The sequence below is a fragment of the Corvus hawaiiensis genome, chromosome 11 (assembly GCF_020740725.1).
Source record: "Corvus hawaiiensis isolate bCorHaw1 chromosome 11, bCorHaw1.pri.cur, whole genome shotgun sequence".
Lineage (NCBI taxonomy): Eukaryota > Metazoa > Chordata > Aves > Passeriformes > Corvidae > Corvus > Corvus hawaiiensis.
The window spans coordinates 18,990,482-19,014,842 of NC_063223.1; the positions used below are offsets into that span (position 1 = coordinate 18,990,482).

The 24,361-nt window shown below is 61.7% G+C and overlaps 3 protein-coding genes across 4 annotated transcripts in view; 1 reads left to right on the forward strand and 2 right to left on the reverse strand.

The window, feature by feature from the left end:
• The first annotated feature begins 31 nt into the window (after positions 1 to 31).
• Positions 32 to 1,960, forward strand: LOC125331702 (transmembrane reductase CYB561D2). Its single transcript, XM_048316007.1, has 3 exons — positions 32 to 203; positions 285 to 322; positions 527 to 1,960. The coding sequence occupies exons 1-3, from the start codon at positions 77 to 79 to the stop codon at positions 1,028 to 1,030; spliced, it is 669 nt and encodes a 222-aa protein (XP_048171964.1). The 5' UTR covers positions 32 to 76; the 3' UTR covers positions 1,031 to 1,960.
• Positions 1,961 to 2,146: 186 nt separating this feature from the next.
• Positions 2,147 to 4,983, reverse strand: TMEM115 (transmembrane protein 115). Its single transcript, XM_048316006.1, has 2 exons — positions 4,068 to 4,983; positions 2,147 to 3,338 (listed from the first exon to the last, which is right to left on the reverse strand). Exons 1-2 carry the CDS (start codon positions 4,919 to 4,921, stop codon positions 3,140 to 3,142), a joined length of 1,053 nt encoding a protein of 350 aa, XP_048171963.1. The 5' UTR covers positions 4,922 to 4,983; the 3' UTR covers positions 2,147 to 3,139.
• Positions 4,984 to 5,825: 842 nt separating this feature from the next.
• CACNA2D2 (calcium voltage-gated channel auxiliary subunit alpha2delta 2) overlaps positions 5,826 to 24,361 on the reverse strand; it is a 212,370-nt gene continuing 193,834 nt past the window's right edge. The window contains exons 12-39 of one of the 2 annotated variants that reach the window (XM_048315508.1): positions 23,892 to 23,999; positions 23,118 to 23,196; positions 22,891 to 22,940; positions 21,904 to 21,993; positions 21,499 to 21,567; positions 21,017 to 21,091; positions 20,467 to 20,541; positions 20,222 to 20,293; positions 19,847 to 19,918; positions 19,609 to 19,670; positions 18,098 to 18,174; positions 16,890 to 16,910; positions 14,522 to 14,582; positions 12,085 to 12,182; positions 11,791 to 11,881; positions 11,597 to 11,659; positions 11,384 to 11,487; positions 11,212 to 11,310; positions 11,024 to 11,118; positions 10,753 to 10,800; positions 10,294 to 10,365; positions 9,979 to 10,131; positions 9,818 to 9,870; positions 9,657 to 9,712; positions 9,447 to 9,570; positions 8,836 to 8,945; positions 8,545 to 8,633; positions 5,826 to 7,951 (exon numbers count right to left, since the gene is read on the reverse strand). In XM_048315508.1, the coding sequence (XP_048171465.1) occupies positions 7,823 to 7,951; positions 8,545 to 8,633; positions 8,836 to 8,945; positions 9,447 to 9,570; positions 9,657 to 9,712; positions 9,818 to 9,870; positions 9,979 to 10,131; positions 10,294 to 10,365; positions 10,753 to 10,800; positions 11,024 to 11,118; positions 11,212 to 11,310; positions 11,384 to 11,487; positions 11,597 to 11,659; positions 11,791 to 11,881; positions 12,085 to 12,182; positions 14,522 to 14,582; positions 16,890 to 16,910; positions 18,098 to 18,174; positions 19,609 to 19,670; positions 19,847 to 19,918; positions 20,222 to 20,293; positions 20,467 to 20,541; positions 21,017 to 21,091; positions 21,499 to 21,567; positions 21,904 to 21,993; positions 22,891 to 22,940; positions 23,118 to 23,196; positions 23,892 to 23,999 (2,295 nt within the window). In that variant the 3' untranslated portion in view covers positions 5,826 to 7,822. The remainder of the gene's footprint in view (positions 7,952 to 8,544; positions 8,634 to 8,835; positions 8,946 to 9,446; positions 9,571 to 9,656; positions 9,713 to 9,817; positions 9,871 to 9,978; positions 10,132 to 10,293; positions 10,366 to 10,752; positions 10,801 to 11,023; positions 11,119 to 11,211; positions 11,311 to 11,383; positions 11,488 to 11,596; positions 11,660 to 11,790; positions 11,882 to 12,084; positions 12,183 to 14,521; positions 14,583 to 16,889; positions 16,911 to 18,097; positions 18,175 to 19,608; positions 19,671 to 19,846; positions 19,919 to 20,221; positions 20,294 to 20,466; positions 20,542 to 21,016; positions 21,092 to 21,498; positions 21,568 to 21,903; positions 21,994 to 22,890; positions 22,941 to 23,117; positions 23,197 to 23,891; positions 24,000 to 24,361) is intronic. The other variant, XM_048315509.1, reaches the window with a different exon arrangement.

The window sequence follows — 24,361 nt, forward strand, 5'->3', positions numbered from 1 at the left end:
AGCCCGCCTCAGCCAATCGGAGCCCGCGCCGCGGTCCGGCCGTGTCGGAGGCGGCGGTTCCGCCCGCCCGGCCAACATGGCCCTGACGGCCGAGACCGAGTCCCGGCTGTACCGCTCGCTGCGCGTCGCCTCCGGCGCCGCCGCGCACCTCGTGGCGCTGGGATTCCCTGCCGCCGTGGCCGTGCTGGCGCGGCCCGGATCCAGTGAGTGCCGGTGGGGCCGGGGCCAGGGGTGCGGGGAGGGCCGGATGTCTCAGCTCACCTCACCCTGCCCTTCCCTTGCAGGTCTGTTCTCCTGGCACCCGCTGCTCATGGCCCTCGCGGTAAGTGCCGCCGCCCCGATCACGGCGCCCGCTGCCGTGGAACAGGCAGGGGCCGTGCCGGTGGGGTCCCTGGGTGGTGGGTGTCGAGCCCCGGGAGCTCCCGGGTGATGGGAGGCTGAGCCCCGGGCGGTGGGTGCCGAGCCCCGGGAGCCGCGGCGCAGGGGCGTTTGGCCGGTGCCAATCCCGCTGCCCTCTGCCCCCCAGTTCTCGTTCCTGATGACGGAAGCGCTGCTGATCTTCTCCCCGGAGACCTCGCTGCTGCGCTCCTTCTCCCGCAAAGTCCGAGTGCGGGCGCACTGGGCCCTGCAGCTGCTCGCCCTGCTCTGCGCGCTCCTGGGGCTGGGAATCATCACCTACAACAAGCACCTGAACGGCAAGGGCCACTTTGTCACCTGGCACGGGCTGACGGGGCTGCTGGCCGTGCTGTATGCCGGAGGGCAGTGCGCTGGGGGTGTGCTCCTGCTCTACCCCAAGCTGATGAAGAACTGGACGCTGGCCAAGCTGAAGCTGTACCACGCAACCTCAGGGCTGGTGGGCTACCTGCTGGGCTGTGCCAGCCTGATGCTGGGCATGTGCTCCCTGTGGTTCACCACCACGGTGACCGGTGCCTCGTGGTACCTCGCCATGCTGTGTCCCATCATCACCAGCCTGGTTATCATGAACCAGGTGAGCAATGCGTACCTGTACCGCAAGCGGAGTCAGCACTGAGGGCTTAGTGCTGACCTGAACTTCCCAGAATGAGCTGGGTCTCCCTTTGCAGCCCCCCTGCTCGCACAGGGTCTCCTTAGAACTTGGTTTCTACCTACTCGTCTTTCATTAGTCCTGGATTGTCCATAGTGTCTTGTCCCTGGGGAGCAGCTGCGATGTGTGTGACACCTCACCCCTGCCTCAGCAGGGACGTTCCTCAGCACAGGTAAACCTGCCGGTCCCTGCGGCAGCTTGGTGCTCAGTGCTGGGAAATGGAGGGCTCACTCAGGATTCCAGCTCCTTTTCCCTTCCCACGCAGGGCTGCTTTGGCGCAGGCAGGACAGGAGCCATCCTGGTGAGGAGGGCAGGGAGTCCCCTCTCTCCCTGGAGGCTGCAGCAGGCCCCACGCTGCCTCTCCTGCCACAGGGGCAGCTTGGCCAGGAAAGCACAGGGCACGGTTATGGCTTCAGCCTTGGCAGGGCTGGGGCAGGGTGGTGGCACCCGAGCAACGGTGCTACAGCAGCACATGTGTCCCCATGGCACGGGCACTCCCTGGGATCAGAGCGGCAGCTCTGCCCCGAGGCCCTGGGTCTGGGCACCCACTGCCACGCACAAACCCCTCCAAACCCCTCTGTGGGCTGGGCTCGGCCTGCTGGGGTGGGGTCAGTTTACAGAGCAAATTACTGAGCCGGGCTGTGAACCTGCAGTCAGCAAGTGATTGTGTCCTTCGGAGGGGCACAGGGAACAGCGTGAGCATGGGGGGAGGCACAGAGCTGGGGGATGAACCTTTGAGAAGGCAGGAAGAAACCTCCTTGCTGGCACAACAGCCTTCCTTCCAGCACGCATCCTGCTCCCGGCAGGGCTGGAGAGCTGGGAGCGGCTCCCAGGCTGAAAAATTCCTCTGTATCCAGAGCTTTTATTCAATAAAAATTTCAGGCAGCTAGAGTGCAACAAGCCCTCTTACTCCTTGGGTGGGATGACTTTTGGGGTGCAGGCAGACATCTCCCCCTGCAGATTTCCCACCTCCTGCTGGGAGCACCTGGGAAGAAACCCCCTCCCCAGCTTCCTGACAACAGCCCCCAGGGGCTGCTCTGTGCCAGGCCCCCCACCCTGCCTGTGCTCTGCTGCAGGAGCCAATGCTTTCAAAGAACTCTTTATTGATACCCAAACATCTGTGTTCTTCCCATTTGACAAAACCTTCTCGTGTGGTCCTTTAAAAAAATAATCATGACACTGCTGATCTGCATCTTGGGCTGGGAATTGCCCGCTGGATCAGGAGCTGTGGAGGCTGTCGCAGGGAGCATCCTCCATCCAGGAAAAAAAACCTCATCAACACAGAAGGAGAGAAGAGAAAGGAGGAGCCCGTATTCTACCTGCAGGAAAGAAAACCTGCTGCCAGAGGAAGCAGCAAGAGCCCCACTGTAAAAATTAATTCCAGCTTCTAGTGTAATCTGGCAAACGGATTAGCCAGGGAGCAGCCAAGGGCAGCAGCTCCTCGCAGGGGGAGGGGGCAAGAGAGGGAGGAGGAGAGAATCCCCACCGTGCAAAGCCTGGAGCTGGCAGTGTTGGAGCACCACCAGGAAGGACTGGGTGGCCTCTTCCTGCCCGGTGTCCTGTCCCCTCCTACCCAATAAACTTCTCACCGGTCCTGGAGAGCTCCTGCTGGGGCGAGGGCAAGCTCCCCGTGGGAAAGGCAGTTGGAAGAGAAACCCATCAGCCTTCCCACTGCCTCAGTTAGGGACAAAACTACCTTCAGAAAGGAGGAAATAACGTGTTGAGTGCTCTGGCCAAGCCCTGGCACAGAGGAGAAGCTGACTTTGATCTTGCGAGGGCCAGCACAGCGGCTTGGGGCAGGGATCAGCCCCGTGTCCCTCTCCCAGAACAGCCCCCGCTGCCTGCGCCGACTCCACGGCCTGTCCTGCGCTGAGGGGAGCAGCTCCAGGAATTCCTGTCCTCACCGTGGTGGCAGTGTCACTGTCCCGGGTGCCTGGTGCTGGCCGCGAGCAGCAGAGAAGCGATGGAATGAGGTATCCCCCGCCTGTGCCGCGGGAGGAGTCCTTGCTCCCGGCTGTGGGGGACACGAGGGGGATTAGCAGCTCTCCAACGGAGACAGGGCAGGAAGGGGGCCGGTCACAGCTGTGCCGGGGCGTCCTGGAAGCTGATGAGGTTGGACTCCTGGCCGGGACTCTTCCCGGCCGCGCCAGGCTCGGGCAGCAGTGGGCTGTCAGCCTTGGCTGCCGCCTCCTCCTCATCATCCTCCATGCTGGGCCAGGCCGACTGGTCCTCCACTCGCTTCAGCCGCTCGTTCAAGGCCTTCAGGGCCAGCTGCCTGCAGGACAAGGGCACGTGGGTGGGTTAACCCCGGGTCAACGGCTCTGCCCCACGGGGCACTATGCAAGTCAGTCCCTGGCTTCTTCCCAGCAGGAAAGGGTGGATTCAGTAGTGCCAGAGAAGACCTGGAGCACCTAGGACTGCTCCACAGAAATCCACTCCAGCTCCCAGACTACACATAGAGTTTTCATGCCACGTGGTGCACTTGGAGGCTGTCAGACAGCGCACGGGCTGCTCCGGGAATGGGGAATAAAGGCATAAAACAGGGCAGGAAAAAGGGAGCGCCAGCACCTTGTCCAAACCCTCCCACCAGACATCAGGAAGGCCAGTGCTGGCTGTGCTGGAGGGCTGGGGTGTGGGGCTGACTCACTGCCCTCCCCTGCGCCAGGGTGAACTGGTGCAAGGCTGCCACGACCAGGGGTTGTCACTGCCCCGGGCTGTCCCCCTTCCTCCTGCAGCGACCCCTAACCCTGTCTGCTCCTTTCCCAGGATCTCCCCTGCCTTTCCATTGCTGCTCCGCATCTGGAAGAGCAGGATAACGTCCCACCAGCTCCCTGAAATGCTCCTCACCACCTCTGTGGCACAGCAGCCCCCAAGCAGACCCCATGGAGAAGGCCCCTCCTGAGCTCCTGCACCTAAATCTCCCCTTCCTCCTTGTTTGGATTTTAAACCCCACCCTCGCTGTCCCTAAACATGATCCCCATGGTCAAGGCAGGGCAGGTGGTACCTTCTCCTCTCGGCGTCCTGGGGGTCCGTCCCCGGCAGGCTGATGGTGATGGAGGACGGGGCACCCACGTCGTAGCGCTTGACGGTCTTGCGGCACAGCCGCACCTTCACCAGCACGCTGTGCACCAGGTTGGCCACTAGACCCACCACGGGCTGCAGGATCTCGGGGAAGAAAGTGGCGAAGGCGAAGTGGTCGCTCATGTCTCCGCGGCCTCTACTGTGCCGCTGGTAGAAGCGTAGATAGACCCAGCTGGAGAGGAGCCCGAAGCCGTACGAGGCCAGTACATTGCTCTCGACGAGGGCAGCGAGCCGCAGCAGAGCCAGGAGAAGGAGCAGGAGCATGGGGACAGCCTTCATTCTGACCTGAGGCACCTTCAGTACGGTGCTGTCCCCCATCGTCTGCTTGAGGGCCACCAAGACCCCCCCAAGGAAGCCCAGCCCGCCGTGGATGCGGACAGCGAACAGATAGTCGAGGTGGAAGGAGGCCACATAGGTGAGGAAGTAGGCGAGGGCCGCCAGGAGCCCCACGGAGATGTTCACCACGGCGAAGAAGACGAGCAGCTCCAGCGCGCCCCAGAGGGGCTCCAGCAGCCGCCCGGCCGCCCCCAGCGTGGCCAGGCTGGCCGCCAGCCCCCAGGCGCGGTCCTCCACCAGCCCGTGCGTCAGCAGCGTCCACACCCAGAAGTTGGGGGGCAGGAGGTAGCCGGGCGTCACCCCCAGCCCGTAGGCCGTGTCCAGCCCGAAGGAGAGCAGGTACAGCAGCACCACGGCGGCGCTCAGCGACTTCACCACCACGCTGGTGCCGGCCAGCGCCGCCAGGAAGTGCTGCCGGGCCACTGGCAGGTACCGCCGCATCTTCGGCCCCGCGGGCGGGACGGGGCGGCCCCGCGGGGGATGCCCGGCCCCACCCGCCCGCCTCCCCGCGCCGGGCCCCGCGCAGCCGCCGGCCGGCCCCGGCCCCGGCCCCGGCCCCGGCCCCGGCCCCGGCCCCGGCCCCGGCCCCGGCCCCGCTCCCTCCGCCGCCGCCGCCGCCTCGGGCCAGGCCGCGCTCAGACCCTCTGCTGGGCCAGGCCGGGCGCGGACAAACAGCGCCGCTGCGCATGCGCGGAACGGGAGCGCCGGGGCGGGGCCGGCGTGGGGGCGAGGCCAGGACATCGCAGGGCAAGTCGGGACTTGTAGTCCGGCTGCGTGGGCAGCGCGGGGCGACACGGGACAAACAGAGGGGGGACACGGACACGGGGGGACATGGGACAAACGAGCGACACGGACGTGGGGAAGAGAGGTGGCAGAACACGGTTATGGGGCATGAGGGGCACAGTCATGGGGATGCGTACATGGGGGGCACACACCCTGGGAAATGGGGATATGGACACGGACGGGCTGGACACGGGGCGCACTTGGGGACATTGACCCCCTGCAACAGGGGGACACGGGCGTGGGGACACAGGCACAAGGACACGGGCATGGAGTAGGGCGTGGGACGGGTGACACAGTCCTGCGGGGACACAGGGAGAGGGGGGAGTCCGGGGGGGCTGAGCCCCTGCTGTCCCCCAGCCCCGCCTGTGCAGCGTGTGGGGCTCTGTGAGCCCACGGCTCTGCGGTGTCCCTGCCTGTCCCGTGTCCCTGCCCCCCCCGAGGTGTAGCAGGTGTGAGGGCAGTGTCCCACCTGCCAGGAGCACCCCGATATCCTGCGCCTCCCCACATGCTGTGCCCCCCCAGCCGTGCCCACGTCCCCGGGCAATGACGCAGCCACCGCCTGTGAAGTGAAAATATGAACATTATTTAATAACTGAGTCTCTGTAATAAACCATTTGAAAATATTTTACAAGGAGTCACACGCACGATATCTTACAAATTGTCTTTTTGTTGTTTTTTTTTTTAAGTTTTCCAACTCTTCTGTACAAAAAAAACCAAAAAACCAAAAAAAAATTAAAAATAAATTAAAGAAAATCAATTAAAAACTCAATGCCTTTGAATGAGCAGAGAGAAGCTTTTGGGTGGGGAAAGGGCAGGAGGTGACCCCGGCGGGACGGGGGGCCCGGGGCCACGCCCCCCCTTCGTCTCATTGGTTTTTAACTTAAAATAGACTATATATGTATATATTTATAGGTATGTATAGTGGTGGTTTTCTGGCAGAGCACCTAACTAGACTACAGAAGTACACACACTCCCGGTAACACAGAGCCATCTGTTCAAACACGGTTCCCAGAGACAGTAACCAAACACACACTGAAAAAGCTACAAGCAGAATGACCATTAATTAACCCCAGCACTAATTAGCGCCTGGTGCCCTCCCCAGCCCCCCCGGGATGGCCATGCCGAGGAGGCTCCCCTGAACCCGGTTGATGGGGTGGCTCTGAGCGCGGTGCCCCGGGGGGGTGAGGGTCCCCAAGGCCGCCCAGGGACCCCCGGCACTGCCGGGAGCAGCGGGGGGCGAGGGGGGGGTGGGTGTGACACCCCGGGGTGTCACAGCTGGGCACCCTGCACCGGGCCCCTCCAGCCCCGCGGCACCTTTTCTGGCTGGGTTTGTGGGGTGCAGTGGGGTGCCAGGGCTGAGCAGCCACGTCGTCCCCTCCTTGGCACCCAGTGGATTGAGTGGGGGGGAAAACACCACCCCCCCCGACCGCCCGGGGGTGAGCCCCAGCCCCTGGGGACACCACTGCGGGGCCATCTCCCGTCCCCCCAGCGCTGCGTGTCCCCAGCCAGGAGCTCCGCAGCGCCCGGGAGCAGCCCCGGTGCCCCGAGGGACGGGCACGGGCGCCTGGCAAGTCCCTTCGGGGGACATGTGGCACCTCCCGCTCCACTTGGCACTCGGGGACGTGCGGCACGTCCCGCGGCGGGGCATGTGGCGTGACCCACTCGGGGACACAGGGCATGTCTCCCAGGGGACAAGCAGCACGTCCCCCCGGCCAGTGCGGCTTCTTTGGCAGGGCAAGGGGGTCCGGGCAGGGCTGGGGGTGGGGAGCAGGGCTGAGTGGGCAGGATTCACAGTGATCTGCAGAACGGAAAAGAAACAAAATACTTTCTCCGCCCCCCCTCCCCCCCCCCTTTTCGCCCCAGTATCTGTGCCCAAGAACGGCTGAGCCCAGCGCAGCGACCGGGGCTCCATCGTGCCCCGGCGCAGGCAAGGCCACTGCCCCCCGCCCCTGTCCCTGCCCGCTCCCAGCCCCAGCCCGCAGGGATGCTGGAGCTGCCGCACACGCCCTGGGGCCGGTACCGGTAGAACAAATGATACTGACCCGCACACTCAAGTCCTTTCTTTTTTTTTTTTTTTTTTTTTTCTTCCCCCCTCCTTTTTTTTTTTTTCCTTTTTTTTTTTTTTTTTTGTTTTTTGTTTTGTGTTTTTTGTTTTTTGTTTTTTTCCCATGTGTCCTCATTGCTGACAATAAACGCCGCCGGTCTCCAGGTGAAAATGTTGGAAACTCGATGTAGAAAGATCTGCTTTAAAATCTTCAGGCTAAAAAAATAGGCGAGGTGGATGGGGGGGGGTCGCGGGCGGAGGACACCGACGCCACTTTTCCAAGTCCGAGCGGCCGGGAGGGCGTGACCCCGGGGCACCGTCCCGATCGCCGCTCTGCCGGGGAGCCCCTGCCCGCGCCCCGGCTCTTCTTTGGCTGCGGGCGGTGGGGAGAGCGGGGCGGTACCGTGGGGGTCCCCGAGGCGGCGGAGGGGACGTCGCTCCCGCTCCACCGGGCCGGGGAGGGGCATGGAGATGGAAGTTGAAAGAAAAGAGAGCTGGCGGGGGCGGCCAGGGGGCTAAAGGCAGGCGGCAGGGGGCAGTGGGTGCCGGCTGGTGCTGGAGTAGAGGAGCAGCAGCTGCAGCGAGAGCAGGACCCCCAGGGAGGGGGAGAAGGAAGCCCCTCGGCCGCAGTCTGAGGTATCTTCCTGAGTGGGCGAAGAGAGAGGGGCCGTGGGGCATCCCCAGCAGTGCCTCGGCAGCCCAGGGCCACCCACCTCCCTGCAGCCCTGTGGCGTCCTGCCCTGTGGCGCAGCCCCCGGGAACGACCCCTGGTGCTGCTCTCCCTGGGACCCCATGGCTCTGCTCTCGTGCCAGGAGAGGACTCCATGGCATTGCTCTCCTAGGGACCCGTCATAGCTCTGATATCCCCAGGCAATACCCCAGGGCTCCTGACCCCTCCTCCCTATTCCCATCAGAGGGGTCCCCCCACAGCACTGCACCCCCGCGATCCCCTCATGGCTCTGCTCCCGCCAGGGGGCGCACGCACCTTTCCATTCCCCCCTCAGGGGTGACCCGCTCAGCTCCGCTCCCCTGGGATCCATCCCCCCATGGCTCCACTCCCCTGCTCAGAGGGAACCCACTGCCCGAACTTCCCCCTGGGGACCACCCCACAGGGGAGCACTCCACAGGGGACCACCCATGGCTCTGCTCCCCCACCAGAGGATACCCACTGCCCCCATCCCTTCCTAGGAGACACCCCCGGCTCTGCTCCCCCCACTTCCCCCTACACCACACGTACTGTTGCATTGTAGTCGAAGCAGATGTGGGGGCCTTTCCGGTAGCGGGGCCTGTCCACCAGCTCACACTGGTTGGGGTCCCTCGGGGGGGCTTTGCAGGTCAAGGAAACCACCAGGGACAGGGCAGTGGGGGCTTGTAGGGCACCCCCAGCGCCTTTGGCCACAGGCGAGCTCCCTCCACCCCTGCCAAACTTCAGAGGTCTTTTCCCCCCTGCCTGTCCCAAAGACCACATGTCCCCCCACCCTGCTGCCACCACATCCCAGTGGGATGCAGCTGAGACATCAAAGGATACCTCTTACCTCTGCCTGCAGCAGCTTGACAGACTCACACTGGCTGCAGAGGGGCTTGTCAGCCACCACGAAGAGCAGGTTGGTGTTGGCCAGTCTCTGCGCATGGAAGAGCCTGGGGGTGTGAAGGTGGTGGGACCCCACTTACCCTGTGCCCCAATCCCCCCCAGCCCCAGTGCCAGCCCTGCTGGTGTGTGGCTCTGGGGAGGCTGAAGCAGCAGCACCTCCCCAGACCCAATTTCATGACAGTCCTTCTCCTCCTCCCCATCCCTGTCCCCAACCTCATCCCTATCCCCATTCCCTGCCCTGGTCTCCATCCCCATCCTCAGCTCCACCTCCCTCCCCATTCCCATGCTGAGGGGCTGCCCAGGGACTCAGCACTGATGGGCTTCCAGGGCTTGGTCCCACACAGAGGAGCTCTGGAGAAGTCATCACCCACAGCCCATGGGGACACTACTGTTCCTCTCTGTCCCCCCTCCGGCTACCACAGTCCCCCCGAATGCTGCACAGCATCTCCAATCGCCCCCACACAGGCTGCTGCATGGGGATCTTGGCAAAGGCACCTCGGGGGTGTCCCCAGCCCTGCCCAGGGGTAGGACAGCAGGGACAGACCCACCTGGAGCAATTGCCGCAGTCGATGATGGCGTTGTAGGTGGCGTTGACAGTGCTGAAGTAGTACTGGGTCTGCTTCATGATGCAGCTCGTCTCCCTGGCCTCCATGCCGTCCCCCACCACCTCCTCTGTGCCAGCACAGTGCTGTGGGCCAAGGGCCACCAACCCCCCCAGCCTCTGCCCACCCCCAGCCCTAAGCTCCCCAGGGACTCACCCGTCTGGAACCAGCTGCTGTAGGTGAGGCTGTACAAGAACTGCTGGAACAGGGACCTGGGGAAGGAAAGTGTGGCCATGTCAGGTGTCCCAGCCCCAAGGACACCCCAGTGTCACTCTGCAGTGGAAATGACCCCAGGGAGGGGACATGGCAGGACTCACCAGGCTGCGGCTGAGGTCCACCAGGCGAGACTCAGGAGATCGGCCACAGTGGGCTGTGGGCAAAGAAGGGGCAGTGAGCCAGCAGGTCCCCATGAGGGACACACTCATGGGTCCCTGAGCTCCCAGACCAGCCGGAATGCACCATCCCTATGCGCGCTCACCACGAAGACGCCACGGGGTGCTGCACCCGTGTTGCTGGGGGCCTCGGGGGCACAGACAGACTGGAAGTCGTAGGACTCCTTGCGCGTGTAGAAGGAGTTGTTGTAGAGGGCGGACATCAGGTTAGCATCCACTTCACTGAAGAACTTGCCCACCTGAAATGGGGACACTCAATCTGCAGCCAAATGCCACCTCAACATGGAACTCCCCTGGAGGGGACTCGAGTGGGGCTGCATCACACCACCCATGACATGAGTTCAAGGGTCTCAGCTCCCAACTGGCATCCCACGCCCAGGAGCACTGTGGGCACTGCTCACCTGGTACCAGTGGTCCTCCTGGTTAGAGAGCACCAGGAAGCCCCCATCATCGATGAGGACACAGATGAGGTCCTGGGGAAGGAGGGCAGTGTCATCCAACCCTGGCCATGCCTGGGGCAAGGCAGGACCAGCAGGGTGGGGGCTGGCAGTTTGTCAGGCAGGGGGGCCAGCGCGGTGTCCCCAAGCCTCAGAAACATCTCAGTGCCTGGAGCACATGTGCTGGGTGCAGGGAGCAGGAGACACCACCCACCCTGGGTGTTTAACAGCCTTTTCAGGGGATCCACAGTCCATGGGGCAACCCCCAGGTCTTCATCCCTATGAGGTGGGCTGGGTCTGGCTGAGCTTGGGGAGCAGCAGGGGAGAGGGTGGGTGCACAGGCTGCATAGGCAGGGGACAGGGACCCCTCCCAGCCATTCCCTACTCCCCCACCAGCTGCCCCCACCCCTGCCCACCACCCACCTTGTTGTTGGCCTCACAGTCCATCTCACAGCTGCTTGAGGGGTCACACTGCCAACCAAAAGCAGGGCAGAGGGACAGGTTAGCAGGATGGTCATCCCCCCGCAAGGGAACGTGCAGGGTGGTGTCCCCAGAGGCTGGGGACAGGTACCCTGAGGAACAAGCCCAGTGCAACCATAGGTACCATGTCTCAGCAGTGCCCTCCAGCAAGCAGAACTCCCTCCCCGTCCTGTCCCCACCCCGTTCCCTGGTTGTGCCAGCCTCCAGGACGTACTCGGCGGGTGCCCAGCTGGTCACGGTCCGTCCTGTTGCTTGCCAGCACTTTGAACTTCTCAGCCCAGGCCTCCAGGTCCAGCTTCACCCCCACCACTGGGGCAGTGGGGAGATGGGGTGAGCCCTGGCGTGGGGGGGGGTTGCAAGGACCCCCCAGCCTGGCGCCAGGGCACCCAGCTCCCTACCTACCCGCGGGCTTCAGAGTCTTGCCCTCGATGCTGAGCTCCACGGCGGTGCTCACCAGGATCCCGATGGTGTTGTTCTCCAGGTCTAGTCCCCGGTAGCCAGCTGTGGAAGACAGGGGTGACATCAGGGGACACATGGAGCCAGCAGCAGCCTGTCGCCCTGAGCTGGCACCCACCATCCCGGTAGGGTGGCTTGAAGATGTAGCCCTTGTTGTCCAGGCTCCTCCGATAGAAGCTGGCGTTGAAGGGCTCCGGTTCCTCCTCCCAGTCATCTGCGGCCCTAGCAGGGAGCAGCCACAGCCATGACTGTAACTGTCACTGTCATCTCTGGTCCCACCAGAGATGGCCCAGCAGGAGCAGATATGTCACTGTGCAGGGTGGACACTCACTTGTTAGGGAAGACACGGGTGATGCCCCCATCAGTGGCAGCGAAGACAGCCAAGAGGCTGTACCTGCAAGGAGAGGGGCCAGGTACGCCGGCCATCAGTGGGGTTTTGCTCTGCTCCAGTCTCCACGGCCCATCCCAATCCTCCTCTGTCCCAAGACAGTGCTGCCCACCCTGGGCCATCTCCCCTCCACCTACGTGTTGAGGTCCTGGTCCTTCCACACCCTCTCCACCAGCTGCTGTGTGATGCCCGTGTCCAGGATCAGGTTGTGCAGGAGGAAGTTGTCACCTTGAGAGGAAGGTGGAGAGGAGAAGGTGAGCGCTGGCCCCATGGGGGCCACCCACGTCCCCTGCCCTACCCCAGCACCCACTCTACAGCAGCTCCCAGGACCCCAACCCCAGCATAGTTCATTCCCTGCTCCATCTCCCCCTGCATCCCTGTCCACCCCCAACTCCCTGGCAGCCCCCCCACCAGCCATCCCAGCTACTCACACTGCTTGGAGTCTGGGGTCACCTTTTCCATGAGGGCAATAAAGTTTTCCAGGAATTCAGTGTTGTTATCCGACAAGTCGAGGTCTTTGCAATACTCTCTGGGGTTTGGGGGACAAGGTTTGTTGTTCGTGGGAATGGAAAAGGTAAGGTCAGTTCTCCCCCAGGGACGGCAGGGTGGGTGCTGGCTGTGCTGCCAGCACCCAGGCTTGACAGGGACACAACAGTGGTGATGTGCCACCTCTCCTGGGAGTGTCACCCCGCCAGGGGAACTGGCTGTGGGCAGCTCTGCAGACTGCCCGGTACCCAGCCCCTGCTGCCTGCAGTGCCACCAGAGCAGCATCACACCAGTCACCGGGTCTGTCACTGCCACAGGCACTGAGGTGCCGTCACCTCTGCCAGGGCAAGGTTTGATGGATCCTGGTTTGCCCAGAATACTACAACACTGAGTCCATCTCTCCCATACTGGTGGGGCTACTGGTGGGACTGGGTGCCTCTGACACTGTACTTACCTGTGGGGCCAGGTGGGCACCGCTGTGCCCCTGTGGCACCCCAGGGATTAGGGGCTCCATTGTGGGTGTGAGCAGGGATTTGCCTCGGGATTCTCCACAGCTGCACTGGCAGCACCAGGCAGGCACTCAAAGCCGTACCTGTGCCCTTTGCACAGATGGTTGGGTGCTGGCTGAGCCCCAGCTGGTGGAGATGGGTGCTCGCCCATGGGCATCACTGGCCCTGAGACCCTCCTGGGACAGGCACTATGGTGGGTACCATGTCCCTGCTTCAGTCTGGAACACCCTGAGCACAGAAACCCAGCCCCACCAATGCCAGGAACAGCTGTAACCTGTTGGTCACCACGAGGCTCTGACTGGGTGGCACAGGTTAGTGCCACCCCAGGGTGCCAAGAGCCTCCCACCCTCAGCAGTGTAGCTGTGAACAGTGCTGGGGTGCTCAGAGCTCCCCCCACTCACAACCTCTCTGCCAAGCTCCTGACTCTGCCATAAACCTCATTAAGAGGACAAATGTTGGAGCAAAGGGTGGCAGTGAGCATGCCCTCAGGGCAGCTGAAAAAGGTGGGGCACCCTGGCCAGCTCGGCCCAGCCCCACAACCCCTGGTCGGGGGGGAACAGCCACCTAAATATCTCCACCGACACGCACAGATACAGGTACTCACACACCCACGGGGAACAGGGGATATACGGTTTCTGAAAATTTCCAGTGGCCCATGGGCGCGGCAGTGCCGGCTGCAGATCATACAGTCGCCCTGGGTGCCAGACACGCCCCGGCACACTGCCCCTCCCTGCCCCTGCCCACGCCGGGCAGCACCCACCGCAGCAAGGTGCCCATGGAGCCGCTCTGGGGACACCTCACCCTGTTTTCCACAGCCCACTGTTTTCTCCAGCTGCACCATCTGCAGAGCCCCACACCGGACACTGAGCCCATCACTGTAGGCTGAGCAGGACAGTGGGCGCAGACCCACTCCTGGGGCCTTGGGCTCGGGCATCACCTCCCTATCCATCCTCTTAGTGTGCTTACAGGCCAATTTTCATTAACAGTTTTCCTGTTTCTCATTCACACTCTGCTTTGGCTCCCATGTGTCCTGGACTTCACTCCCACTGCCCAGCAGAGGGCCTGGGGACTAAATTCCCCAAAAAGCCGGGGCTGTGCAGTGACTGTACATTTTGGGCTGGTCCACCCAGTTAGTGTGAGTGACTGCTGCTGTGGGCTGGGAAGGTGGGGGGTACCCGCAGGTGGCCATGCTGTACCTCAACCCACTCCAGTCCCCAAAAGCTGCACTGGCAAAACACCCTCTAACAGGACGTTTAGCTGCTATAAGGACCTATCAGCAGATAGGTGATTAGCTGATGATGTTAATTAGGGCTGGTCAGAGATTGCACCGTAGTAGCGGGAAGGGCAGGGTGCTGGCAGAGCCATGGGGCTCCTCAAACACCCCACTGAGGGATGACCCTTCATCCCTGCTAGGTGACAAGTCTGGGTGGCATGGCCCAGGGGAGGGGACGTATCTGTCTGTCCAGCGGCCACTATGCTGTCCTCACGTCCCCAAACCCTCTGGGCATCCCAAATTTGAGCCGAAGTCTCCTCTTCCTTATCCTTCCCCCCCCTCCCCCGCAGCCAGCACGACTGTATGATGCCGCCGCCGGCGCCTCGCTCGGCAGGGATTTTCAGAAACTATACCTATATATGCACGCGCAGAGGTCGGGCTGCACCGGGTGCATATATAACTGTGCTGGATGCAACCGGGGGGGGCGGCGGGGCCGGGGTCCCGGCGGCAGCCCCGCGGCCGAGCGGGCACACGACACACACAGCCACAGGGCACGGGGAGCGGGGACAAGGCACGATGAGGCGAGGATGGGGGCGATGGCGGGGTCGGCAGCGGGGCCGGGGCGGATGCACACCTCGGCAAGCGCACACGCAAAGCTACCTGGGAGCAATGAACACATGTCCCTCCGACTCAAAGCTGTTGGGCAGCAGGTATTCAAAATCTGCAACAGAAAGGGAAGGTTATCCGGCGGGGAGCGGGGACGGGGGCGCCGGGGCCAGGAGGGAGAGAGACGGACAGAGAGAGAGAGAGGGGAGGGAACCAAAAAAAAAAAAGAGAAAAAGGCATTTGCTGCTCTTGGTAACAAGAGAGGAAGGAAAAGGCCGTTCTGCTGTTGCTGGCACCGCACGGGAAGGAAGGTTAGAGCCAAATCAGGAGAGGTTTGCCCATCTCGGCTCGAATTTGCTCGGTCGCGGGCTGAAGGCGCGCGGGTGCGTACGCGCGGCCGGTGGCGGGCACGCAGGGACACACAGACACACACACATATATATATGTGCGCACATGTATATATATATATATGCATGTTCGGGAGGGCGGGGGGACGTCTCTCTCTCGGGGAAAGGGTGGTGGACGAGGGCGGGGAACCACATGCTGCGCTCCTGGCCGGAGGAGGATCACCAGAACACTCGGTTGTCGGGAGAAAAAATAAAGGGAGTTTTCAGGCATCAACATGGCCAGAGGGGAACCTTGCCGAGGACAGTCCAACCAGAGGCTCCCGCCCTGCTGCAGGGCCGTGCAATGCGCTGATGGGCTCCGCTGCCGGGCACCGGTGCCCCCTCCCTCCCCGGGGCGGTGGTATCCCAATGGGGACGGGGATCCTCACTCGCCCGCCAGCGCACTCCGCCTTAACAGGGGGGTGCAGCCCAGCACGTTTGGGGTGTCTCTGGGAATGCCCCCGGCAGAGGAGACAGAGGATGCAGGGCTCAGCTCACGGGGGCGAGCTGGCTTAGGGGGTGCATGGAGGGGTGCTATGGGACACGCCGGGGACAACATCTCCCCCGACGGGCACCGCCACCTCCTTGCCCTCCCGCCAGCTCCTGGTGCATTGCACGGCACAGCCAGAGGTTGGACTGTTGCTCTCTGAGGGCTGGAGGCAGGGGCTGGGTACAAGCCGATGAGAGGAAGAAGAGGAGGAGGAGGAGGAGGAGGAGAGGAGTACAAAACACTCGTACTTGGTCCATCAGCATTGCCATCACAGGGGCGCTGGGAGGAGGCAACTCAAGGCTGATAGAACAGGGCTGAGGGTGACACTTCCACCTCCCCACTGTCCTGCCCGCCTGGCCCGGTCCCTCATGGCCCCTCCTCTGCTGCAGTGCCCCCCCAGCCTGTGCCAGGGAGAGGGTGCTGCCGGGCAGGCTGCTGGTGGGTGCCGTGTGCTGGGGGCTGTATGGGATGGAGAGTGGTGGCGGGTCCCATGGGGACCGTGTGTGCTGCGTGTCCCCTGGCCCCCTGTGGGGCTGTGTGGGAGCTGTGGGTCCTGCCTCAGGGGGCCCCTCTGGCATTGAGGGAACGTGGGCCAAATCCTGCCCTGTGTCACATGGGTGATGTCCTGCTCCACTGCAGGGGGAGACCGACTCCAGCACCTCAGCCTGCCTTGGTGGGATTTTGGGCTCAAACTTGGCTGCTCCCAGGGGCACAGACGGCACCAGGACACCGTACCTTCAGTGGTACAGTACACTGAACCATGCCATGCTGGTCCCCAGGGCAGGGGGGATGGCCACCGAGCAGCTGTGGGGGCAGGCAGTGTGGCACCCCTGGGCTCAGCCATCCCGCGTGCCCATGGGGCCAGGCTCGCTGTCACCTGTGCAGCTGGGAGGCACGGCCCCAGGTTGTCCCATCCCCGTCTCTGCAGAGGGTTCCTGTTTGCAAGCTTTCCCCAAAAAGCCTGTCCCAGAGGCTGATGGCAGTGGTAGATTGGGCCCCCCACCTGCCCTCCATCCCTGCCACCTTTGGGCACCCACCCCATAGCCCCCTGCTCCCTGCACAGCCCTATCCCTTTCAGGTTGAGTTGTCTTGGGGAGGAGGAAGCAAAGGAGCCAGGAGAGGGGGAGAAGGAGCTGGAGGAGACGAGCGGGAGAAGAGGAGCAAGAAGGGGCAGCCTTGGGGAGGAAGAGCAGGGCATCCAACTAGCTACAAAAAACCTCGTGGATCGAAAACGGCAGTTTCATACGAGATCGGCTCTTGAACGGTATCAAACCAGGTTTGGGAGTGATGCGCAGGGAGGGAGTGGGGATTTTTGTGACAAAGCTCTCATGAACAGAACAAGACGTTGCTTTCAAATAAAGAGGGAACTGGAGGACAGGAGGAGGAAGAGGAGAAGGAGAAGGGAGGAAGGGCGAGTTGGTGGCGGTTTGCAGGTTCAGCGTGGCAAACGGGCAGGGAGATGGGCAAGCAGGGGGCTGGGGGGGACTGGACACGGGGCAGGGGACGGGGTGGTGAAGGTGAGTGGTCTGAGACTGAAAATACTTGCCCTTCATTTTGATGTTTGGTACTGTGTGAATCCACCATAGAGAGAAAGCAAGAAAAACAACAAACAAAAAACAACAAACAAAAAAAAAAGGGGTTGGGTGGAAAGGGGGAAGGGGGGCACAAACAATATTTTATTCAATCGATGTTTGAATAAAAATATTGTGTATTATAATCATACCAAAAGGAAACCTCTTGCAAAAAACGACATGAAGAAAAGAAAACAGAAGAAAAAACCCAGTAACAAAAGGAAAAGAAAAGGCCACGGTGAACTAAGAACAAAAAAAATATGCAAAGATATAACTAGAGAAATATATAGATATATATTCAATACTCCAAAGGAAAATGAGAATCAGTAGCAAACAGTTGCAACAGTCTTGATATCAAAATGTCCTCACTGAGTCAGGGGGCATGCATGGCACGGTGGGCAGAACTGGGGAGGACAGGGGGATCCCCCCTCCCAGGGATGGGGACAGCTTGGCCTTGTCCCCACAGGGACACAGGGCTCCTGCCCATGGATGGAGGGGGTGGCAGGGGCTGGATCTGGAGGGGGGCTGGGGTCAGGCCCCTGGGGTGGCCAAGGGGGAGAAATGGGGGGAACCGGAGGGCAGAGGGGAAGGGTCCGGTTCTCCCACAGGGGAGAGGGTCCCTGGGAGCAGCGTGGACCTGAGGTAGGGAAAAGGCTCGGGGGTCAGGGGAAAGAGAAAGAGAGAGAAAGGGGGGCCAGGCTAACACACACGTACACAGATTAATTCCAAACAAAAATCGAAACCAACCGAAACCGAACTCATAAAAAGAATAAATGGCTTAAACCGAAACCAAAGTATCGTAATAAACCAAAGGAAATTAAAGAGATCCATGCAAACTTCCCCAGGCTCACAAATTAACTGGCTGCTACAGTGCCATCCCTCGTCCCCAGGAGGCGAACAGGCAGCGCCTGCCTGCAGCCCCGGGCTGGCATTTTGGGGTGCAAAGCCTAAGGACCAAACCCTGGCCCCTGGGGCAGCCCAGGCAGGCAGCTCGCTTTCCCTCTGTGCGCTCACCTCTACTCATGCCTCGCTTAGCTTTAGTTTTGCTCTTTATTTTGCCTCTCACAGTGATCCCTATAACTTTTCACAAGTCTGCTTTGTGTTTCTCCCCCCGACAGCCATGGGCTGGCGTGGGGTGAGGGGGAGTGCGAGAGGGTGGCAGGGAGCGCCAGGGGCTACTTACACTTCACTTGCAGAATCTGGTCGCTGAGGTTGGCCTGGATGTAGTAGGTGCTGTAGGGAGGCAGAACCAGCCCCAGGCTGTGGAAAGGAAGAGCAGACACCTGGTGTAAGGCTTTACACCCACCCAGAATCCTTGGCCAGCTCCCAGTCCCTGCCTGGCACCTGGTGGCAGCAGCTTGACCTAGGCGATGGCAGGCAGCAGCCCTACTGGCCTGCACAGCCTGCTGGGTCCTTCTCTCCAGGAGCTGCAGCCAGCGCTATCCTGAGGCATCCAGACTCATCCCCAGAGCACCCAGGGTCATCTTGGGGCATCCAGAAATCTGGCATGCAGGGTGTGGGACAGGGGTGGGAAAGGAGATGGCAGGAGGTGGTCCGGGGGCTGCTGAACCCACAGGAGACACTGCCAGGGGGAACTGGACTCCTTGGTGCCAGCTGCAATGGCCACTGGCCTTTGGAGACAGTGGCTGCCAGGTGCTGCCAGGAATAAGCGAGCAAGGACCACATTCGTGACTCTCATCGGGTGTCACATCTGCACCAGAGCCACTGGGATCTGGGCTTCCTCCCTAAATGACCCCTTCAGATAACCCTGTCTGCGCTGGCAGCATGGTCTGGGCATTGCAGCCAGCACGGCAGAGGTGGTGGCACTCCAAAAAGTACATCAGAGGTGGTGGCACCCCAAACCACAGGTGTCAGGAAGAGAGTGGTGGCTTTTTTCTGTTCAGTGTTGGTGGCACCCCGTGCTGATGGCATCCCAGGGAGACCCAGGAAATATCTCTGCCACAGAGCAGAGCCATGGGAGCACAGGGCTTTCATCCTACAGATGTGTCACCTTGTGTCATTGTCCCCTCCTCAGTGGTGCTGCTTGGCTCCAGAGGGGTGACACCATGGGGGATGGGACTGGGGCTGCACTGGGGACACCTGGCAGTGCTGGGTAGTGGCTGTGACCCTTGCTAGCCCCTCCTGAGCTGAGTGGCAAGGAGAAGGAGGATAAGGAGGGCACACTGGGCAACAGGGGCCCACACAGCTCCTCCCAGGATGAAGGCATGTGAGTTGTACAGCACAGAAATGACGATGTCAGGGTCTTTCTTATACATCTGCTGGTCCAAACTGGTGCAAACTGGGTGATAAATGCAGAACTTTGCTCTCCTCTGGCTCTAAAGACACTGCCTGTGCTGCAGGGTGGGCACATGTCACTGTCACCCACCCTAGAGCAGGCAGGGACCTGCGTGAACCCTGGCTGGGCAGACAGGTGGTGGCAGGGGTGGCACTTGTCTGGCCCCTTGCATGTCAGCCCTGCAGCCAAACACTGGCAGGCAGCACTTTGAGGAGTGCCCTGTGTGTAATGCCTGTGTGCAATGATGTGACAGTGCATTTGCAACCCCACCACCCATGGGACGCATCCCCCCTGGTGGCCTCGGGGACTTTGGGAGCTGCAGGCACAAGCCCCAGCCCTGTGCTAGTGTGGGTCCAGCCAGCACAGGGCAGTCTGGGTGCGCTGGCAGCGACACTCACCTGTAGTTGGTGCTTTTGATGGGAGCCCACGTGTAGGTCCGGAACACCTCATCGATGTATTGCTGTGGGTCAGAGGGAGCCAGTCAGGCCTGGGCGGTGCCAAGACTCTGCTGGCATGGTGACACAGGGCCCTGGCTCCCAGCCCGGTGCCAGACACAGCCCCTCATCCCCACTGCTGGTTCTGGGTGCTCAGCACAGTGACAGTTTCAGCCATGATCCCCTTCCCCTGCTGTGTTACCTCGTCCAGGGACTTGATGAGGGTCTTGATGAACCTCTGCCCGTCATTCCCATCAATCATGCTTCTCCGGATCTGTGGGACACAGAGGAGACAACTGAGGGCCACAGAGCCCAGCCATGCACCTGGGGGCACCTACCCCAGTGGGGTGGCACTGGGGACCTGTGGGGTGCAGGGTTAGCAGCCCAGGGAGGTTCATCATGCTGGCACCCAGGGGAGAGTGACCCAGCTCCTGTCCCCGCTGTGGCTCCGTGGGAGCTGTGCCAGGCCCCTGAGGACGAGACACTCCCCAGGGCAGGTTGGAGGGGCTGAGTGCCCTTAGCAACTGCAGATGAGGGGGCCAGCCTGTGCCCCAAAAGCTGCCCCTAGTCTGCTCACCTCCTCCTTGTTTTCATCCTCCAGCTCAGCATCCAGGAAGTCCAGTGTCACTGGCTCACGGAAATTGATGATCTGCAGGAAGAAAGGGAGAGCCAGGGAAGGGCTCAGGGCTCCCGCAGCCACTGCTGAGTCCAGACTAATTCATCACAAACCTCACAATTAGTGCCTCAGGACCCTGGGAAGCCGTGTGTCCCTCAGGGCCTGGCTAATCCCCCTGACTGCCATCCCTTCAGGCCCCTCCTCACCTGGGGCTGCAGGTTGGGGTGCAGCAGGACGTAGCCGTTCAGGTCGATGGCGAAGACGTAGCCATTGGCCCCCAGCTGCAGGAGGACAGGAGGAGGGGTGAGGCTGACCAGGTGGCTCTGTAGCATGACACTCTGAACTGGTGTGAGCACCCTCAGCTCTGCAGGCAGAGCTTACCCCACGTCTCCCCCAGGGCTCAGCATGTTCTATCCAGCTGTTTCTATTCTCAGGACAATGCAATCTCTCACACCTGGGGTGAGAGTTTGGCTCTGGATTTCTCCCACTGCTCCTTTCCCCAGGCCTGTAAGGTTTATTCCCTGCTGACCCTACAAGGGTTTTGGCTCTGCTCTGGGTCCCAGAGCATAATGCAGCTTTGATCCCTGCTCTCCTGCCTGTCCCAGTCCCTGCCTGCACCCATGGCTCCTGCTAGGTGCCAATACTGCTGAAGTGCTCTGGAGTGCTGGGGCACAGCCTGGGGCTCCCATCAGAGGGATTCCACACCAGGATCAGGCAGTGCAGGGCAGGCACAGAGGAGAAGGGGCCCCCACGCACGTTGTAACGCGGCGTCAGCCTCTTGATGTCATTGAGAGCCACATCAATCCCCATCACGCCCAGGATGAGCTGGTTCTGGAAGGAAATGCAGGGAGGAAAGTGAGTGGGAACAGGGCTGTCACCCTGCCACCACCAGCATGGGGACAGGGAAACAGCAGGATGGACTTCTCCCTCTGGGGACGTGTGGGTCAGATTTGGATACTGCAGGGGCACAGGGTGGGATGTACCAGCCCCCCAGCAGCCCCCCAGAGAACACTGCACCCCCCAGGAACTTGCAGCTGTCAGCTGTCCCCATTGAACTGTGAGAGCTAGCCAAGGCCATTTTGGGTCCCGGGGATGGCAGTCACCCCTGGTGTCACCCCAGGGATGCCAGTGTCCCCCCTGCAGCCATGCACCCATCACCAGGGCACCTTCCCTACCCCACAGTGGCCCTGCACCAGGCCTCCCAGTGCAGCCAGGGCAGGGGTAGCAGAGTCTCCTACCTTCCTGTCACTGCTGTCCTCCGTCAGGTTGAACACTGGCAGCGTTCCTGTCACCACCAGGCCCAGCCCCTGCACAAGCACAGGAGGATGTCCCATGGCCCCTCACTGTCCTCAGGACCCAGGGCTGGGGGTGGGCAGCAGAGGGGGTTTACTCCCCCAACAGGGGAGATGGGGCACGTGCTGTGCAGGACCCTGGGGCTGGTGTCCTCATCCACCTGCACCCTGGAGTTGTGTGGGACCCCAGGGTCAGTGTCCCCAACTGCCCCCTGGGACTGGTGTCCCCACCCACATGCCCCTCGGGGCTGTGCGGAACCCAGGGGTGAGGGTCCCCACCTGCACCTGGGGCTGTGCAGGACCCTGGGGTTGGGGGTCCCTCCCTGCACCCCAGGGCTGGAGGGTCCTTACCAGGGCATCCTGGTAGACATTGGTCCACTGAACCTGCTTGGCTCGGTTCCCAGCCAGAACCATGGGTCTGCCCAGCACATCCAGGTACTCCTGCAGGGACATGGGACAGGGGAAAGGATGATGTGGGAGCCAGATGTGTCCTTGCTCCAGCCCAGTGACACCCTTGTCCCTATGCACACCCCGGGAATATTAATGGCATGAGGCCCCCAGCTGCAGGCTGAGCTAGGGGAGGGGGCTTGGCAGGTACCAAGCCTGGGGGTACTGGCTCCAGCTGGGACCCCAAAAAGCCCATTAAGATGCAAACAAGGTGCTGCTCAGCACTGGCCATGCACAGGCAGGGCAGGGGCTGCCCAGGCAGCACCAGCCAGAGCCCCCCAGCTCCCAGCCATTCCCGGGGCTGGGGTTGCTCCATCATGCCTGGACCATGTCACTACTGTCTCCCTGGCTGCCACTGCCAGCCTTTTGGGATCTTCTCCTGGGGCAGGTTTCCCTTTTCCTGTCTCCCCTTTGCCAAGGCAAGATCTCTGGGCAGGGAGGCGCCCGTGCCACAATGCCAGCCCTGCCCGGAGGGGCTGCCCTGCTTGGGGACCTTCATCACCTGCCCTCATGGCACCTCGTGCACATCCGATAAAGAAAAGGGACAGAGAAGGAGCAGTGAGAGGAGGTATGGGGCAGACAGGACCGGCTCTGCCGAGCTTGGCCCTGCCCACACTCGCTCCCTGCCCGCGCTCAGTTCTGCTCTGTGCTGATTAACGCCTGATGTTTCATAATTAGTCACTCAAAAGGCAGCAGGTCCATGGGGAGCTGCAGAAGATGAATTACTTATTTCAATAGCGCAGGGCCTGGCTGAGGGCTCAGCTCGGCTCCCCAGCTCGCTGCCACACTCGCTGCCAGGCTGTGGGCTGTCCCCAGTGGGGCTGGGGCTGCCTGAACTCGCCCCCAGGCAGCGCAGCCGGGGCGGCTCTGCCTGCCTGGCTTCGGCCGTACCTGTGTGTTGATGCGGATGGCGCCGATGGAGGGGATTTCAAAGTAGTAACCTTGGAAAAGAAAGAGAAAGGCAGCTGGAGACCCAGCTGTCCAGCACTCTGGCTGCCCTGCTGCCCATCCCTCCAGGGCTGCAGGCAGTGCTTTGCTGGTAGTGGCGCACGCTGGATCTGAGGGGTGAGCCCAGCACCCCGCAATCCCCCGTGCCACTGGGTGCCAGCCCCGCTCACCTTTGTTGGCACAGGCCATCCACTGCAGCGGGGTCACATCGTAGTTGTGCTGCCCCACGGAGAAGGTGAAGACCCGCACCTGTGGCAGAACGTGCACTGAGGGCCATCCACTGGGCACCCTTGTTTTCCATACCCGGTGCTCCCAGCTGATGGCAACCTCCCCAGGGACAGTGTGGCATTGCCTGCCAGGGCCCACAGAGAGTGTGCAGGTGGACAGGAGACTCCTGCAAGTGCTGGCTGTGCTGGCAGCAAGGGAGTCCCTGTCTCTCCTTGCCTGGCCCCAGCCAGTCCTGTCTCCCAGCATCACTGTGTTGGCCCAAGCCACCTACCCCAGTGGTCCTCACTCTGGGGCATCACTGCCCCCAGAGAGGTCTGTGCTCTCTGAGGGTGATACATGGGCCAGAACCTCCCCCACCCCACAGGTTTCCAGGTACTGGGCAGCAATGGGGACCTTCCTGCTGGTTTGTCTGCCTGCCAGCAGTCCTGTCTCCATACCTGGGGTGTGCTCCTCTCAGGGCCAGCACTCAGGGAGCCCACCAGCCCCACTCCCTCCCCAGCATCCCACAGTGTGCCTGGTCCCATGCCTCCTTCACAGCAAGGTGGGAGTCAGCTATAAACCCACTACCAGGGCAGCGGCTCAGTGCAGGAGCAGGGTGTTGGGGAGGGAGGATGACGAGGAGGTAAATGGAGCAGAAGCCAGCAATGGAGCTGGAGTGGCCATCTCCCCCCACAGTGAGCAGCCCCAGCCCAGCACACAGCCCCACAGCCTCTCACCGTCTTATTGGGCCAGTTGTACTTCTCAAAGACGTCCTGCACTCGGTCCTCACCGCCGTCCGTGAACATCATGATCATCTTGTTGCAGTTGGCACGTGTGATGTTGGACTGTGGGGCAGACACAGCACCTGAGGCCACACCTGGAGCCAGCAGTGCTGGGCACAGGGCTGGATGCAGCCAGGAGGGCTGGCCCCAACTCATCTCTTCTCAGCCCATTTCTCTGGGGCGAGGGTGATTGGGGTGAATGGGCAGGAGGAGGGATGTTGTCAGCTGGGGAATGATGTTGTGGCTAATGCCACTTGGCACCCAATAGCACCATTCATCTTTATTTTGCCTCTGGCACAGCATCTGGTTGGGTCTGGCCCCTCCACCCAGCCCTGCTAACTTTGAACAACCCAGAGGGGAGCAGCACCAGCAAAACCTTGGCTACAGCATGCCAGGAGGTGGGATGTCTCCCCCAGCATTGACAA